Source organism: Oryctolagus cuniculus (assembly GCF_964237555.1).
Source record: "Oryctolagus cuniculus chromosome 16 unlocalized genomic scaffold, mOryCun1.1 SUPER_16_unloc_1, whole genome shotgun sequence".
NCBI lineage: Eukaryota > Metazoa > Chordata > Mammalia > Lagomorpha > Leporidae > Oryctolagus > Oryctolagus cuniculus.
This window is the reverse complement of record NW_027208201.1, coordinates 5,933,081-5,951,835: the sequence shown is the minus strand read 5'-3', so window position 1 is coordinate 5,951,835 and position 18,755 is coordinate 5,933,081. Positions and strand designations below refer to the sequence as shown.

Below are 18,755 nucleotides of genomic sequence, written 5' to 3'. Positions count from 1 at the left end.
GGCTCACTTGGATAATCCTCTGCCAGCAGCACTGGCATTCCATATGGATGCCAGGTTCTAGTCTCAGTTGCTCCTCTTCCAGTCCAGCTCTCTGCTGTGGCCCAGCAAGGCAGTGGAGGATGGCCCAAGTTCTTGGGCCCTGTACCCACATGGGAGACCAGGAGGAAGCACCTGGTTCCTGATCAGCATGGCATGCCAGCTGTAAGAGCCATTTGGGAAGTGAACCAATGGAAGGAAGACCTTTCTCTCTCTCTCTCTCTCTCTCTCTCTCTCTCTCTAACTCTGCCTGTCTAAAAAAAAGAATGATGAAAATCAGTAAAATGGAAAACTACACTTTAAAAAAAGGAATGAAAGACGCATGCTGCAATGTGAATGGGTTTGGAATCTGGATCCAATTGAATGAAGCCACACTTCTATGCCACATACTGACTAGAAAGCTTTTTATTTAATAAATATAAATTTCCAAAGTACAACTTTTGGATTATAGCGGTTCTTCCACCCATACCCGACCTCCCATTCCCAAACCATCCCTGCTCCTATTCCCTTTACCACCCCATTCTTCATCAAGATTCATTTTCAATTATCTTTATATACAGAAGATCAACTCTATACTAAGTAAAGAGTTCAACAGTTTGCACACACACACATGCACACACAAAGTATAAAGTACTCTTTAAAGACTAATTTTACTGTTAATTCTCATAGTACAATACATTAAGGATGGAGGTCCTACATGGGGAGCAAGTGCACAGTGACTCCTGTTGTTGATTTAACAATTGATACTCTTATTTATCACATTGGTGATCACCCAAAGCATTTGCCATGAGCTGCCAAGGCTATGGAAGCCTCTAGAGTTCACAAACTCTGACCTTATTTAAACAAGGCCATAATCAAAATGTAAGTGCACTACTCCCTTGAGAGGAAGGAAGGAAGGAAGGAAGGAAGGAAGGAAGGAAGGAAGGAAGGGAGAAAGGAAGGGAGGGAGGAAGGAAGGAAGGAAGGAAGGAAGGAAGGAAGGGAGAAAGGAAGGAAGGAAGGAAGGAAGGAAGGAAGGAAGGAAGGGAGGAAGGGAGGAACTGAAGGAGATGATTGGTTGCATGATATAAGGTCATGGGAATTAGAAAATGACTACTAATGCAGAAATTTTTATAGAGTGATGCAGATGCATTCAATCCACAGAGAAGACTATTGCACGAATGTGAACACAGTGTGCACAATCTGAATGTATAAATCCAACTGATTTGAGCAATTTAACAATGTTTCAATTTGGCTGTAAGAATTTCATATCAATCACACAGCATTCTGACCCCATATGCTATTGGAAAAAGAAAAATTAAAACAAGGGAATAACATAACCAGTATTTTGACTGAAGAACATAGTTACTGAGTCATTCACATGTGCAAATCAATATCCCATGTATGTGTGATAAAGATACCATTTCAAAATAGCTCAACAATGAGTATTTATTAAGATTTTTTTGGAAAACAGGGTATACCCACAGTGGAATACCGCATGACCTACCACCTCCTGTATCTAGGAAAGAAGTCTCACTTAAATCACAATGGCAACAAATAAATGACAAACATTCAACAGCCAGGGCAAACAGAATGTGAAGCATGTTAATTAGATGTCTTAGCAAATAAGAACACTTACATTGTCTGCACATTGATAAATAAATAGAAATTAATTCAGTATCCACCATTTCAGGGGTAGCTATTAAATATACAATAACATTGCTGGGGACAGGTGCAGTGGCTTACTTGGTTAATCCTCCACCTGCGGCACCAGAATCCCATATGGGCACTGGGTTCTAATCCCAGTTGCTCCTCTTCCAGTCCAGTTCTCTGCTGTGGCCCAGGAGGGCAGTGGAGGATGGCCCAAGTGCTTCAGCCCTGCACCCACATGGGAGACAAGGAAGAAGCACCTGGCTCCTGGCTTTGGATCAGGCTAGCTCCGCCGGTAGCAGCCATTTGGGGGGTGAACCAATGGAAGGATGAACTTTCTCTCGGTCTCTCCCTCTCACTGTCTGTAATTCTACATGTCAAATTAATAAATAAATAATCTTTTTAAAAAATGACCTTGCTGTTGTAGCCTTGATGGCCATCAGAGGTTTCATTTAAAGCATGATTCATTTTTACTCAATTTAAAAATCTCCCTAAACTCCATTACTAACTCTGAGATGTAGAGAAACAGAAGGTTAGTGATAGAAACCAAGAGACCTCCTATTCGATGCTTCACACATCTACACCCCCAATGCTTGCACCTGGGCTGAGGTTACAACCAACAACAGGGATTCAGACCCTGGATTTTCACATGGGTGCCAGGACCAAGTTACATGAAGATTCACCACTTCCTTCCAAGGGCCCCCAGGACTCAAAAGTCCAGGTCAGGGCAAAAACCAGAGCCAGAAATAGATGCCATGAGCTCAGATTGCTAGGCTAAACATCCAACTAACAAGTCATTTATAATGGAAAAATCCATTTTAGCTCCTTCATATATCTGGATTGCTACTCAGCCTGCATTCTTGGTCCTAAACCCTGAAAATGTGACAGGAAAACAAGTGGAAATTTTTAGAATCCCTTAGAACTTACTCTTTTCTTTAAGCCTTTCAAAGAATTCCTTTCTGGTCTTAAGAGACTAATGTAGCACTTGGGGAGGAAGATGCAGCCCAGGAGCCCCGCACTGGAGGCCAAGATGGAAAAGACCTCCACGGCCACCATGACCTTCCCCTTGGTGCTGTGGTAGACAGGCAGGAAGGTCACCCAGACACTGCAGAACACCAGCATGCTGAACGTCAGGAACTTGGCTTCATTGAATGTGTCAGGCAGGTTCCTGGCTAGGAAAGCCACAGTGAAGCTTGCCAGGGCCAAGGAGCCCAGGTATCCCAGCACACAGTAGAAGGCAGTGGCTGAACCCTTGTTGCACACCAGGATGATGTGTCCATGCTCAGAGTGTGCATCTGTGTCAATAAAGGGAGGAGAAGTCCCAAGCCAGATGCCACAAACAACCAATTGGATCAGGAAACAGATAGAAATGACAGAGTTAGAAGCTCCTGATACCAGCAATTGCCTGATAGTTCTTCCAGGTTTTGTAACCTTGAAGGCAAGAATCACAGTGATGGTCTTGGCCAGCACAGTAGAAACAGCCACTGTGAACACAAGACCAAATGCTATTTGTTGCAGGAGGCAGGTGGCTGTGTTGGGACGGCCAAGGAAGAGTAAGGAGCAGAGGAAGCACAGGAGGAGGGCGATGAGCAGGATGTAGCTGAGGGTCCTGTTATTGGCCTTGACGATGGGAGTGTCTTGGTGCTTCACAAAGACCCAGAGGACTGCAGCTGTGAGGACAGAGAAGCACAGAGCCATGCAGGTCAGAGCCATCCCCAGAAATTCCTCAAAGCCTAAGAAGGTTACCAGTTTCGGGAGGCAGTGGTTTCTCTCCAAGTTTGGGTACTCGTGATCTGCACACAGGATGCATTGTTCTGCATCTGTGGGGAAAAGCAAGATTCACGTTTCCATTTCACAATTTGCTCCTTTTTCCCTGTTCAGGAAAAGGGTCCGTTTTTCAATGTCATAGTGAGTCCATCCTGCTCTGATGTATACCAAGAAACACTAAAGGATATTTCTACATTCCTGACCCAGGGAGAATGCTTATCTCCTGTGGAAGAAAGTCTTTCAAGGAAGCTCCTTTGCACATGGGGCTCTGTGGCCTCATTCTGTCACTCTGAGGTGTTTGTGTGTGTGTGTGTGTGTGTGTGTGTGTGTGTTTGAATTTCTATAGAATGATGAATTTCCTGTATTTCATATGGGCATGAGATTCTTCCAAGCCCTCTTCTCTACAGTCCCCAGTGTCTTTCTCAGGAGGAGCCTTAGATTCACATGGGTTAGAATATTTTTCTGGGGTCATCAGTGTTAAGGTTTTTCTTACTTTTCCTCAGATGTTGACGACGTATATAAATGATATCTGATTCCTGGGACCTCTATAAATTTTTTCAGTACTCTAATTTCCTGCATGGACTCACCTTTTCATTCTTTCCATATAAATATTGTGATACTGTGATTGAATGTAAGAGAATTGTAGCTGGTTGTCTTTCTGAGGTAATATAGCCGTAAGTGGTATTTTCATGATGTCACTGAAACACACTCTTGTTAACCTGAAAGCATGGCTTTTTCACCTTTTTAGCTCATGTGAACACCACATTGGGCACCACATTGTCTCACTTGAAGTAGTGCACTTCTGCTGCTACAGCATGAGAGAAGTCATTAAATACAGGCCAGTTGGGGGATATGTTTCTTTTAATCAAATGTCCATTAAACAAACAAAAATAGGGTCAGTGTTGTGGCATGACAGGTAAAGCCACGACCTGCAATGCCAGCATCCCATATGACATTGTTTTGTGTTCCAGTTGATCAATTTCCATTCCAGATCCCTGCAAATAACCTAGAAAAAGCAGCAGAAGGTGGTCCAAGTAATTGGGACACCCACACCCATCTGGACAACCCAAATGAAGCTCCTGGCTCCTGGCTTCTGCCTGGCCCAGCCTGGGCCATTCTTTTCCTCTGGGGCATGAGCAATTACATTGAGGCTCTCTCTCTTTCTCTCCTGTTCTCTGAATCTTTGATTTTCAAATAAAATAAATCTTTTTTTAAAAAGCAAAAGAATGGTATTAGTAGGACTACACTTGCAGTAAGAGTCCTACTCTGTTTTTATCCTTGGTGTTCATGCAAGAATACAAGCTTCAGGGACTGAAGTTGTGATGTAGGAGGAAAAGCCACTGTGTAGGATGATGGCATCCCATACAGGCACCAGTTCATGTCCTGGCTGCTCCTCTTTTAAACCTACTCCGTGCAAAGGTGCCTGGAAAACCATCATAGGAAGGCCAAATACTTGTGCCTCTGCAAAACCTTGAAGAAGCTCTTGGTTTCCGGCTTTGGCCAGGCCCAGTTCAGACCATTACAGCCATCTGGGGAGTGAATCTACCTGATGGAAGATCTTCTCTGTCACTTTTCTCCCTCTCTGTTATGCTCTCCCTCTCTCTGTAACTGACATTGAAATGAAGAAATAAACATATTTGTGAAAAAAAAGAAAGATAATATAAGCATCTATAAAAATTTGAGGAATTCTCTCTTAAAATTCTTTTCAAGGTGTACCCTTTACTTTTTATAGAATATGTAGGTGTTTCTGGCATCTGGCTCAGAGATGCACTAGACACACATATGCAAATGTACATTGTACAATGGGTCAGTGTATGACACATTAGTTTTCTTTTTACACTAACTTACTGCATGTTGATTATTTTCACAAAACTTAAAGTCTTTTTTGTTATCATCTTTTTACTGGAAACTATATACCTTGTTTTAAGTAACTGAAATGAAAACAATTCTAGAGCTAAGATTATGTGAACTGAAATATCCTTTCAGAAGAATTCAAATTATTATAAATATATTTATTATACATTGAATAGTGAAACTATTTACCAATGAGACTTAGTACATTTTCACATTTCTCAAAACAATTGGCTTTGATATTTAACATTGCTTAAATGTTGGCCTTTTGCAAAGGTTTTTTTGTGTTACTAAGTAAGATCATTTTTAGCATGCTGTATCTCTATATTCACCTTGTTTGTTCTCTTACTAAATTATACACATTCAAAGGACAAAGTGGTGGCATTCGTTATGTGTACTGCACACCATGCACAATGTCAAAGATGTAGCACAGAAATTAATACAGTATTCCCATCACAATTCATGTGAAGTAGAACCCTGCTCATCAGTTGTGTATGGGAAAGTTATGATTTAAAGCCCTTTAGAAATCCAAAGGGAGCCTTAACAAACACAAAAATTATATTTCTTGTTTAGACATTAGGTCTCAGATTGAGACAGTCTCCTCCAGCACCAGATGGGAAAGAAGGATGCCAGATAGAATCAGTGTCAGAGTAGAACTAGAGAGGATGAGCATCACCAGACAACAGCTTACACATAATGAGATGGTGATAGTGAGCATACAACAAGGGTATGGAAAGAGTGAGTGAAGGTGTGCATGGAGAACAATAGGGCACTCTGATCCCAATACAAATACTCTTGGTTTCCTTTTTATCAAGAGAGAGTTCAGAGACTGGAGTCCTCATAGGTCAGTTATAGGGTTTTTTACCTGTATGATTGGAAATGTCTCTCTCTGGACAAACAACACAAGTATAGCAGCAGACAGGTCTTCCTTCCTGTGGTATTTTCCTGAATCCTGGACCACACCTCTGGCTGCACAAAGACTGAGGAGTCTGAGGGGGGAAGAGAAGTGATGGTCATTGTTTTATATGTCATTAGGCACTGTGATAGGATGACTCTATTTGCCTCATCACCGCCAAGGTCATCACTATGCCCTCCCTGATCTGTATCTCCTTGATTTTACCTAGACATCCAATTTGGAGTTTCTATGATTCTCATCCCTGGTTTATCAGCTGTCTAGCAAATATTATGAGGTACCTGATCACTTTAATTTCATTCATAACCATATCTATGCTAAGCATTTCTTTCTTTCTTGAATTGCTTCCTGTGAAATCTTTTCCATTCAGCTTTTAATGTGGTAATTATTTTGAGAATGTGTATGTCTGAGACTATTTTACATGCTTCTTTCCTTGATTGAGTAGATTTTACATGCCAGAAAAAATATCAAAAAATCAAAATGACTAGGTACAGTTCTGAATAACTACCTAGGAAAAGACAAGCCCACACAGAAATGGTGAGGAATGTTATAAACCATGGATTGTGCATTGATCTACTTCTGGACTTCTAGACCCAGGGAGAGCAACAATTCTAGATTACCAAAGATTTGTAATATAATGTACAGCAGCTGTATAAAACAATAACAAAATTGTCTGGAGTATTTAAACAGCACAATAATGATAAAATTTTTTATCACAGCTAAGAGGTGCTATTCAGAAGAAAACCCGAACTGATTGGCAAACACAATGAAAATATAGAAAATGGGAATAGTTTCTACAAATACATGATGGATAAGTCCACTCATAATTTATTTGTATTCATACTGCATCAAAACATAATATTGACTCTCACCATATGATTAAAATATCACTATGCTTATAAATATATATCTAATACATGAAGTTTTTTCACATTATATAAATAAAAAAGTTGAAATAAAATTTTGGAATTTGTGTAGACGTGCATTTAGTAATTTTATGTCTACATATTGATCTCTAACTCTATTCCTTAACATTGCTCTTTCTAGTCACTCAACCTTTGGATGCATAAATATGCCCAGAATAAAAACAACAGTATCTAATACAAACGTGCACTTCTAATACACACTGGCTCATATATGTATAAGCAACACCATATCTTTTGGAGCCAAGATGTGAAATGGGAACTGAATGCTTATTTAAAGTCTCACACATAATATCCTCTCAGACTCTCCTCAGACCCTCTGTAGGTATCCCATGGATTCACACCTCCATGAATGCAACAGGCCATTCTATCATTTCTTCATTGAGGACCAAGCTTTGATCATGTTTACTCTCAGAGGAAAACTCCCCGATTTTAATCAGCCACCGAAATCCAGCAGGAAAGTTCACAATGTTGTGGATATCGTAGTGTGCCATACGGTGTCTCATTTCATGGAAGGAAACATCCTCCCCAGCACTGTTGGTAAATTGGATTTCCCTCAGAAGTGGATGAAGCTGGAGGGGGGGCACAATTGGAAAGGGATAGAACATTCAGATTAGAGGTGGGAGGTGCACATGTACTGAGAAATCCTTGTCTCCCCTCCTCTCTATTTTCAGAGTCTATTTGGTGGAGCCTGACTTTGTCTGAATGGTCCCCATATTGTGGGTTCAAGTAATGAGAATTCTGCCTCTTCCCTATTAGAATGATGGGGAGTATCTGAATCCAAACAGAGAAATCACAGGATGTGCCCCACAGGGTGGCTGACCAAGAACAATTGGTTAGAGGTTTAGGAAAGCTCATCTTAGTTCTTCCACATGAGAACAACATCGTTTTATATGTGAAATACCTTGATTGTTGTGATGGTTCTACAGGATAGTACACTTCTAAAAGTTTAACCCATTCCCCCAAAAAGAATGATATCTGTTCTTTGGCAAAATAATGGATGCAACTGGATACCATTATTCATTGTGAAATGTACTAATTCCATAAAGAAAATAGCATATAGTTTTTTTGGTAATAGGTACTACATAATATAGCATGGAAAAAAATCCACAATGTATAAAAATGAAACTGACATCTCTGGGTTTGATTTGATTTGTTTATGACCCATGTGTAAATTCCTGTATAGCTGTGGTATTTCTACTTTTCACTTCTGGAACATTATGATTTGTGTGGTATTAAACCTGTGATTTAAAGTTAATTGAAATTAAAAGGAAATTAGTAAAGGAATTAGAGGGGATTAAGATATGAAAGGAAAAAACAACGGTTATCTTCTTAGAATTGTATCAATGAGCCAGCACTGAGGCTCAATAGGCTAATCCTCTGCCTGTGGTGCCGGCACACAGGGTTCTAGTCCCGGTTTGGGTGCCGGATTCCGTCCCGGTTGCCCCTCTTCCAGTCTAGCTCTCTGATGTGGCCCGGGAGTGCAGTGGAGGATGGCTTAAGTCCTTAGGCCCTGCATCCCCATAGGAGACCAAGAGAAGCACCTGGCTCCTGGCTTTGGATCAGCACAGCGCGCCAGCTGCAGCAGCCATTGGAGAGTGAACCAATGGCAAAAGGAAGACCTTTCTCTCTGACTCTCACTGTCCACTCTGCCTGTCAAAAAAAAAAAAAAAACAGAATTGTATCAATGAAATACATGAAATCTGTTCTTTTATATCAGTAAATTTCTCTTTAATTTAACAAAATTTAAGCTGACCTTGTGGTGCAGCAGGTGAAGCCACTGTGCACAGTGCCCAGCAACCCTTTGAGTGCTGGTTCAAATTCCAGCTGTTCTACCACTGATTCAGCTTTCTGCTAATGTGCCTGGGAAAGCAGCAGATTAGGGTCCAAGAGCTTGAGCCCCTGCGCTCACATGGGAGACATGGTTGAAGCTCCTTTATCCTGGCTTGTCCTGGCCTAGTCCTGGTCCTTGCAACCAGTGGGGAGTGAATCAGCAGATGCAAAATCTGCCTTCTCTTTCTTTCTCTGTCTCCCTCTCGCACAGTGACTTGGTTAAACGAATTAGAAATCCAAGGATAATTTTTCTTAATAAACATTTTGCAAAGTCTGCTTGTACATCCCTGGCTGAACCTGATAGTTCTAAACTTTAAAAATATGTATGTTTTGTATGTGCAGGTCCATTTGTATAGCAATTTCACCTCAGTGGATTTTAACAGTAATATGCAAGATTTTTATTTGACTCTCTGCACTTTGACTCTTTTTTGTTGAGAATACAGGTACCTCTTGAGATGATAGGGGAAATATTTTATAACCAAAAAGATAATTAAGAATACCCTGATGGTAGTTATGATCTGAACAGTGTGTACTAGCCCTTACTTTCTGAGTCTCCTGATGCCTTTGTGGGATGACCAATTCTTTAAACAACTATCATCATGTCTTCACTAACGTGAACCAAGAACTTCATACATAACAATAATCTTATCTTTGTAAACATTCTTGGCCAATATACTTACTTTTCTAATTATGAGGCTACCAAATCACAGCTGATATGTCAATTATTATTGTACATGAACACAGAAGTTACATAGACAAGTAAACATGCTGATGTCCATTTACATATAAATATATAGTATAGATTATATGTATTTCTTCTGTGAGACATTAAATTTATTTGATTTACTAAATAATTTGATCAGTATATTTTCCTGTACATGCATGGAGACGTTCCTAATTGTGTTCTACAATGGGTATTAGATTTATGTGAGCCAGAGTTAAAATCCAGACAAATCCATGTATATCCCAGTGGGTGTACCCTGTGCTTATGTGCATGCTTAGTGATCTTGTATATAATAATAGGTTCACAGCCCCTCCTGACTGCTTGTGTCAGGTTTTCTGTATGACATCACTTCCTGGGTTAGAGTCATTTTATGATATAACGTTGGCCCCACTTCTTCTATTTTTTTTTTTTTTTTTTTGTTTACAGGCAGAGTGGACAGTGAGATAGAGAGAGAGACAGAGAGAGAAAGGTCTTCCTTTTGCCATTGGTTCACCCTCCAATGGCTGCTGTGGACAGGGCACTGCGGCCAGTGCACCACGCCTATCCGAAGGCAGGAGCCAGGAGCCAGGTGCTTCTCCTGGTCTCCCATGGGGTGCAGGGCCCAAGCACTTGGGCCATCCTCCACTGCACTCCCGGGCCACAGCAGAGAGCTGGCCTGGAAGAGGGGCAACCGGGACAGAATCTGGCACCCCAACTGGGACTAGAACCCCGTGTGCCAGCGCCGCTAGGCGTAGGATCAGCCTATTGAGCTGCGGCGCCGGCGCCATTGACCCCACTTCTATTTTCCCCATCAGCATCTCACAGAGGGCATGGGCTACAGCGTACAGCATTATAGAGGAGATATCTGCTGTGGGAGACACCATAGTCCATATTTCCTGGCTTTGCAATCATTCCAAAAGAAAATATAGTTTTGATCATTACCTTCTTCCTAGTCCTTGTAATGAGCTGTATTAAGATATTTTGCAGCATTTCATTGTACGGTGAGAAACATTATTCTTCTATGATCTGTCATTATAGAGTCTGAATTGAAAATGTTACGTGGAGCTAAATTCACTCCTTAGAGAAAAGACAGTCTCTTCAGCAAATGCAGACATTTGGATTTCCACATGAGGAGATTTGAAATCTGATTGCTACCTTACACCCTATACAAATATTAATTCATCATTTTTCAAGGATCTAAGCCTAAAACCAAAAACCATCAAACTACAAAGGCAAGCACTGGGGAATCACTGCAGGACATGTGCATAATTACTTGGATAAGACCCCAAAAATACAGGCAATAAAGGTGACAATAGACGCATGGGATTACAAAAGACACATTCATCAAAGTGAAGATACAACTTACAGAATGGGAGAAAATATTTGTAAAATATTCATCTGATAAAGTACTAATCTCCAGATTGTAGAGGGAGTTCAAGAAACTTAACAACCACATTAACAACATTCCTAGTAAGGAATGAACTTGGGCCGGTGCAGTGGTCCAGCAGGTTAATACCCTGGCCTGAAGCGCCAGCATCACAAATGGCATTGATTGGAGACCTGGCTGCTCCACTTCCAATCCAGCTCTTGTTATGGCCTGGGAAAGCAGTAGAAGATGGCCCAAGTCCCTGGGCCCCTGCACTGCATGGAAAACTCAGAAGAAGCTCCTGGCTCCTGGCTTTGGATTGGCACAGCTCCGGCCATTGCAGCCAACCAGAGAGTGAACCATCGGATTGGAGATGTCTCTCTCTCTCTCTCTCTCTCTCTCTCTGCCTCTCCTCTCTCTGTGTAACTCTGACTTTAAAATAAATAAATGAATCTTTAAAAAAAAGAAATGAACCAAAGACATGAACGGGCATTTTTCAAAGGATGAAATACAAATGGCTAAGAGAAACATGAAAAGATGCTCAGGCCACTAACCATTAGGGAAGTGCCAATAAAAACTACAGTGAGATTTCACTCCACCCCACATAGCATGAATATTATCCAAAATGTGAAAAATAACAAAGCCTGGAGAGGATCTGGAAAATAAGTACCTCAATAAATTGTGATGGAAAAGATTGTAAGCTGGTACAACCATAATGGAAGATAGTAGAGTGATTATCAGAAAACCAATACTAGTTGTACCATATGGTCCAGCTGTTCACACCTGGGAATGTATTCAAAGGAAATGAAATCAGCACATGAAGTAATCACCTATACTCCCATGTTTATAGCAGCTCAATGCACATTAGCTAAGATGTGGAATCATCTAGATGTCCATCAACTGATGACTGGATGAGGAAATGTGACATATACACATACATATATACATACATGTACATATATATAATACATGCACATATACATATATATATATATATGTATAGTGGAATATTATTCAACCATAAGAAAGAATACTTGAGATTTAAAATTGGAGATCATTACAGTAAATTATATAAGCCAGACCTAAAAAATATCAGTTTTTGTCTTATTTGTGCTAGTTAATATATAGAGTATAAAAATGTGTGGATGTCATATCATTGGCTATATAATATTAATATTGCTTCACTGTATCATATCATGTTAATGACAATATTCTCCTCTTTCACATGTTAAAAAAATTGAGTTCACATGTTAAAAAAATTGAGTTGGGGATACTGAGCTCCTTTGGGATACTAGTAATGCTATGCACTGAATTTGGGTGTTGATTATGAGTGTGATACAACAAAAACTCATTTATCTGTAGATTTATGTGCAATTCTTAGCATATATACTGTCTTTAAATACTTTCAACATGTTCCATAGCAGAAATTGTTTTTTAAAATGTTCAATAGCAGATAACAAATCCTCCACACACAGATAACTATTACAGATGTATCTATGCCCAGTCTGTTGTGAAAGAACCCACTCTCCATTATACCTGATCATGGCAATCTCAACATGAAAACATGTACATGTGGACTTGCAATAAAAATACCTGAGGATGCCAGCAGGTGTTCAATGCATGTCCTGTTCTGGGAGATGTTTACCTGCCATGGAAGAATCCTAGGTTGAGCTGCATCTGCTGGAGATCCCTTTTCTATTTGCTCTGAAAGCATCTTATGGAGAGCTTGGGCCACTGCATACACAGCATTGTAGATGAAATAGCTGGAGTCAGATATGGTCAGCATGCCAATGTGTCCCGGGAAAAACTCAAAGGAAGCATTTGGTGGGCAGACTCCAATTGTTCCACAAAGTGACCCAGGAGGTATGCAGTGAAAAGCATGAAGCCATAGTTGACTGAGGAAGAAATCTTCTGGGTAGTGGGAAGGGTCAACTGTCTTGACAAAATGTTTGAGGCCAGGGATTTCTTCCTTGTAATGTGAAAATGAGAAGCCTCCATGGAAAGAGTGCAGCATCTGTTGTGTCTCGAGCAGAACAATCTCCCACTTTGCAGCCATGATCCACACCTTCCCCAGGGTTAAATAGTATTTGCTTAGAATTTCCATGGTGTAGAGACTCCTCACATCACCATATAGAATATGCACATTTGCTGATGAAATTCGGATCTCCGCTAGGAAAGATATTTCAGTTTTTTTATACCTTTTCTTAGTGTCAGGGAGCTTTATTGCATAGGCCAAGCAGACATCTTTCTTTACCATCTCGGCTAAAATATCTTGAAGGAACTGCTCTCCTTTCAGATCATTAGATACAAAGATCGCCACCCAAATCCAGCCAAAATGGAGCAGCAATGAGAGCATTCCACAGATCAGAGAGTTGTCACTAGTGGCCATCTGATAGAGCGATGGAAACTTGTCTCTCTCACTTAGCATGGGATCATAGGGGCCATAAGTGATCTGAATAGAAAGAAAACCATTATGATCTAACTTTTGCAGGTAAAGAAGGCCAATTTCTACCATCTGGACTTAGAGAAATCCATGCTTCAATGCCTATTGCTTTCAGGAGGAGAAATGCATATCCTCATTTATAGCATGAAAGAATATGTATAAGATACCTGTGTATCTTCATATTCATCCAAAGGAAGAAGAGAGCAAGGATTTTGGACAAGGACATTGTACTTTCTCACTTCTCACCGCATGTCACATGTGGGGAGCAGCCCACACTGCAACTGGTGTTAAATGTTACCTCTGAGACAAACAACCCCTTACTCTGTTAATCACTTCATAGTTTGAATTTCATTTGTTTTCACAGCATAACCTAAATTGCCTTGAATAATTCATTCACCTACCATCTCTGAGTTTTGGTAAAGTTGCTTTTCAGACCAGAATCTTCCTAAGCTATTCCAGTCTAGCTTGAAGTTATTTTGCACAGATTGCTACCTGTTTGAAGTGGTGTCCTTTAAGAATGCTGGAATTGCAGACCCTTGGAGGCAGCTGATCAAATTATGTACTTGGTTCCTGAAACCATTTTTGAGATTTTAATTTAGTGCTGGTCCCTCATTCTCAACACAGACAGCACCAGCACCATAGTGGGTATTTGGTGACTAAACTAGTGAATGTGTGTACACTGTCTGTCTCTCTTTGTTTCTCAGTCTATCAAACACACTTTAAGATTAAATCACTGTGTTGACATGGAAAGTGACCTGGGAGCCCTGTGAAAGAATCTGCTGAATGTGATGAAGTCAGGATAGGGATGAAGTCAGGATAGGGATAGGGAGAGGGTGAATCTCACCTAAATGCATCTCAGCACCAAACACTCTTTGATGAACTTTGGGACTGTCATGGTCCTCTGTGTGCTCCAGATGAAAGCACAGGCTAGTGATTTATATACACATGTCTAACATGGAGTCATCCTAGGACATGTCTGTGCTGTGGGTATTTCCTGTGAATAGTCAACAATCAACATTCCCAGCAGGTGGGGATGGATACATTGGCCCAAGCTGGATCTGGGGGGAGGCTCTCAGCTTCCACTGCTCCTTCCCTTTCTCACAGCCAAAAGAGATCTCCAGAATCTCTTTCAACTAACAGTGTATATGTCATGTGGCTTCCAATGACCCTTGCTTCAGGTATGGCAGATCTGGTGGCAGATGGAAATATTTCTCACCTGAAGTCACAACCCATTTACCTGTGGGGTTTTGTACAGCTCCAACATCGTTCCAATTTCAGCCGAAAATGCTGATGTGGTTCCAGCAATGAAGGCAACTGTCTTGCCTTGTGTCTGGCAGGTGTAGTTAGGGATGAGATAATGCTTTCCAGTCAGCCAGTGCAGAGTGCTCCTCAGGGTGAACTGGCCACTGGTAACAGAATTGTAGAGCTGGAAACCCAGGGTCAGGTTGGGGAGGAGCTGGGGGTCCTTATTGATCTCCTGGATGGCAAAGCGGAAGGCCAGCACGTATTGGTAGTTCTTCCACAGCCACCTAAAGAGTGGAGCAGGGTCAGAGAGAAGGGAGAGACCATGGAATTCAGATCAACACCACAGCCATGCCCTGAAGCAGCAATGGCCAGACTCAGGCTGGCACTCAGTGGTGCCTCAGCTCTGGCACGTGGAAGAGGTCTGAGTGAAGTCTCAAGGGTTCTAGAAGATCATGGAATGGCCATTGGACTCCTCTGAAGCAAACTTTGTCCATGATCACATTCACCTTCCTGAACCCTTCAGGAAAGCCTTGATGTGTCCCAACATGGGATTACACTTCTACTTAGGGATGGAAAGCAAGAGACAAGCATCTCTCTTTTCAGTAACTTCTAAAATAGTTGAACACCATCTGGCTTGTCAGTTACCCAAGTGTTTTTCAACATCTCTAATCTATTCACCAAAGCCATTTTTGTGAACCCTTTCTGTAATTTTCCACTTACTATACCAACACTCACAGAAGCATTTTCATTCAAATATATTTTCCTTGAAAATGAGCATTTTATTAAGAAGGTCAAATTGTTAGAATATTTACAAGGTTCACTTTATTTTTATTCACTGTTTTCCTCATTCACTGAAATCTCTTTTAACATTTCACATTTTATTCTTTAACATTCTCTGCATGTTTCTATAAAGCTTAAGCAAAATTATGAGTTCTTGGGATTTAGTAATGGCTCTCAAATATTAGCTGTCCTAGAGTGTTATGAATGTTTTCTTTTCACACAATGGATACCTTTGCTCCTCTTCTTGGAAATTTTTTTCCTTATTTTTACAATTCATCCATAATTTCAATGTCAAGAAATACATACTTGTCAATAGTTTATGTGGAATTTCATAAATTTATGCAATTGTCTGTTGTTTAGGTGCATTGATTCATGTGTTTGAATGTTGAGCTTTATAGATTGTCATTTCAATATGTTAAATTCATGAAATATGTTTATGCAATTTCTAAAATGCAATGTTTGATTTAAGGTTAGTACATTTATTCTCAAGATTCATACAATTTTGTATTATTATTACATACAAAATTTGAAACTTTTTTTTTACCTAAAATAGTCAAATTTTGTTCTATTCAATGAATGGTTGATTCAAAAAGTTTTTTATTTCATAAACAGGGCTTACTTGTTATACACTAAGTAGACCCATCAAAAAATCTGACACTGAAGACTGTTCCATACTTACTTTTACTTATTTGAATGGAAGTTAGGAGCATTAAATTGAAATGTTTCTTGCTGATATCAATAGAGTGAATACAAAATGTCCATTTCTCACTCTGCAGTAGTGGAGAGCAAGCAGAAAATGGAAAGGGAAGGTTGTGAAAAGCAAAAGAACAGAAGGAACTCCAGCCCTCTCTTATCTGCATTCCTGCAACTTCTGTATATTTATTCTTTAGAATTCTCAAGTACAATTAAACATTCACAGATACAAGCACAAGTACAATCTGACAGTCCGAAGCACAGTTGACACATAACTCAATGTTGGACTTACCAATTAACTGCCATCTTATCCACTGGCCTGGATAAAAAAGATAACTGGATCATGTCTGATTCTGGTTCCAGGAAGTAAAGGGGGAAAAACCCACCCAGTACCAGGTCTCCATCTCTGTAGACACTTGGTCTCATGGAATTATAACAGTTCCTGGGAGGTATGTCCTGTGAACTGTATAAAGGATTCAGGAGTAGGTTGACAAAAATCACTGAAAACAGCATGTCAAGTGAACCCACCGTAAAGTTAAAGGCCCAAATCTCTGTTGATATTAGGAGAAAATGGTCTGGATTATGTCTTCTATCTCAGTTCTCTGAGGAACTGCAGGGAGAATAGAGCTCTGTGTAGGGCAAAGCTGATCCCAGTATAGCTATATGCACTAAACCTGTAGACAGTGTGTGCTAGTCTATTGAGTCACACAGGGACACAACCCAAATCACAAGGAAGACATTTCAAAGGGAGTCACAGGGCTGAGGCCTTGCCTTAATGTCCCTGTGATCAGATCAGCTCTGGTTTCTATATATTTACTTTGTTTCATTTCTGTCCCAATCAGGAACTCATAGCATCACCCCACCCTGAGGCTATGCACCTGCTACTCTCCATTAAGGAGAAAAACTGCTTTGGAAAAACATGCTTTTGACTCTCATTCCTCCCTAGGGCATTGCTGGGACAGAGCTATGTAAACTTTCATGCACACGGGCCAAGAGTTGTTAGGTTAGTCTAGTATTTTCATGGTTTTGGCAATTGTAGAAATAATTAGTGCTGGAATAAAAAAATACTCAGTTTCATCATGTCAAATAATTCTGTATGAAGAAGGTGAAGGGTCACATTCACCACTTATGACCCTATATGTACCTCAGGAATGCTCTTCATGGCTGTGCCTAATATCTCTCCCAGGCCTGTAGTACTTTAATGGAGAAACAGTCTTCATGAATTGCAAATATGTATATCCAGAGAAGGGCAGTAGTTCATTCCTGCATTTACACTTATATATAATCTTATGTAATCTAATTGTGTTCAATATGCTTCAAAATACAGTAAAGTTTTGCACCATATAATTAAGCTCTTCAGAATGTATATAGGAATATATACAGCACCTGTGTTTTGCGTGTGTGTGTGTGTGTGTGTGTGTTTGCGTGCTTCTTTTATCTTAAATTGCTTCTAACCCATGTGTTAGCTTTGTTCCTAATTTTCTCTCAGCTGCTGATAGAAAGTTGTGCATTTGCTGATGACATGTGTGAGAAACATTGTATTGTATGCATACATGTGAAATGAGAATTGAATGCATATTTAAAATTTCATACTTCATCTCCTCTCACCTCACCCTCTAATTCTTCTCTTGGAATGACACCTCCTTGAATGCAGGAGGCCATTCTATCATCTCTGCATTTTGATGACCAAGCCTTGGTCATGTACACTCTTGCAGGAAAACTCTCCAATTTTAGCCAACAACCCAAGACCCAGAGGAAAATACACACACTCTGGATATCATGATATGCCATACAGTGCTGTGATCATAGGAGGATTCTTCATCTCCAGTAATGTTTGCAAATGGGCTTTTCCTTGGAAGTTGTTGAAGCTGAAGGACAGGCATAATTGGAAAGAGAGAGAGCCATCAGATGAGAAGTGGGAGGTGGATGTGTACTCAGCAGTCCTCATTTTTCCTCAATCTCCCTATCCTCAATGTTTCTTTTTGGTTGAAATTAGTTTTTGTTGTTTGATTTTTGTGGCCACCATGTCATAGGTTCAAATGACGAGAAGTGTCTTTCCATGAACCCTCCTAATGAAATGGGAATTTTCTTAACACAATCAAGAGAGGTGTATGATGTATTTCAAGGGTGGCTAGGGTATGGGCTCTTTGCAACTCATCCCAAAGATTTGGTTATATATTTATGAAAGCTATATCTAATTCTTCAATAACATATGCAAACATGGGTTTACAGGTCCCTATGATTTTTGTGTAGGTCACACATATAGTGGTAGGTTTATTTTAAAATTCTATGTAAGTACAGTAAATGAAATTCTAGCTCAATTTTGGTTCAACAAATACAAATCTATCCATAGACTTTTCAGAAGTAAAAAAAGAAATTAGATGGTGTAATAAGCTCTGAGTTTTTTACATATGGATATTTGCCTTTTTCCTAGACTTTAATCTCTTCAACTAATTTAATCTGTATGTCCCATGAGTTACTAAATCTATTCTACATATAAATGATGGATTCAGATAATGTAGAATAAAATCCAGACAAATCCATGTTGCTGTGGATTCGTTCTGAGAGGAGTG

General features: G+C 40.1%; 1 protein-coding gene across 1 annotated transcript in view; it reads right to left on the bottom strand.

Moving 5' to 3' along the window:
- Positions 1-2,571: 2,571 nt before the first annotated feature.
- The window catches only part of LOC138847802 (vomeronasal type-2 receptor 116-like), a 59,822-nt gene continuing 43,638 nt past the window's right edge, over positions 2,572-18,755 (bottom strand). Inside the window, exons 2-5 of the mRNA XM_070067612.1 lie at positions 14,702-14,993; positions 12,667-13,473; positions 6,149-6,272; positions 2,572-3,485 (exon numbers count right to left, since the gene is read on the bottom strand). Coding sequence (XP_069923713.1) covers positions 2,572-3,485; positions 6,149-6,272; positions 12,667-13,473; positions 14,702-14,993 — 2,137 coding nt within the window. The remainder of the gene's footprint in view (positions 3,486-6,148; positions 6,273-12,666; positions 13,474-14,701; positions 14,994-18,755) is intronic.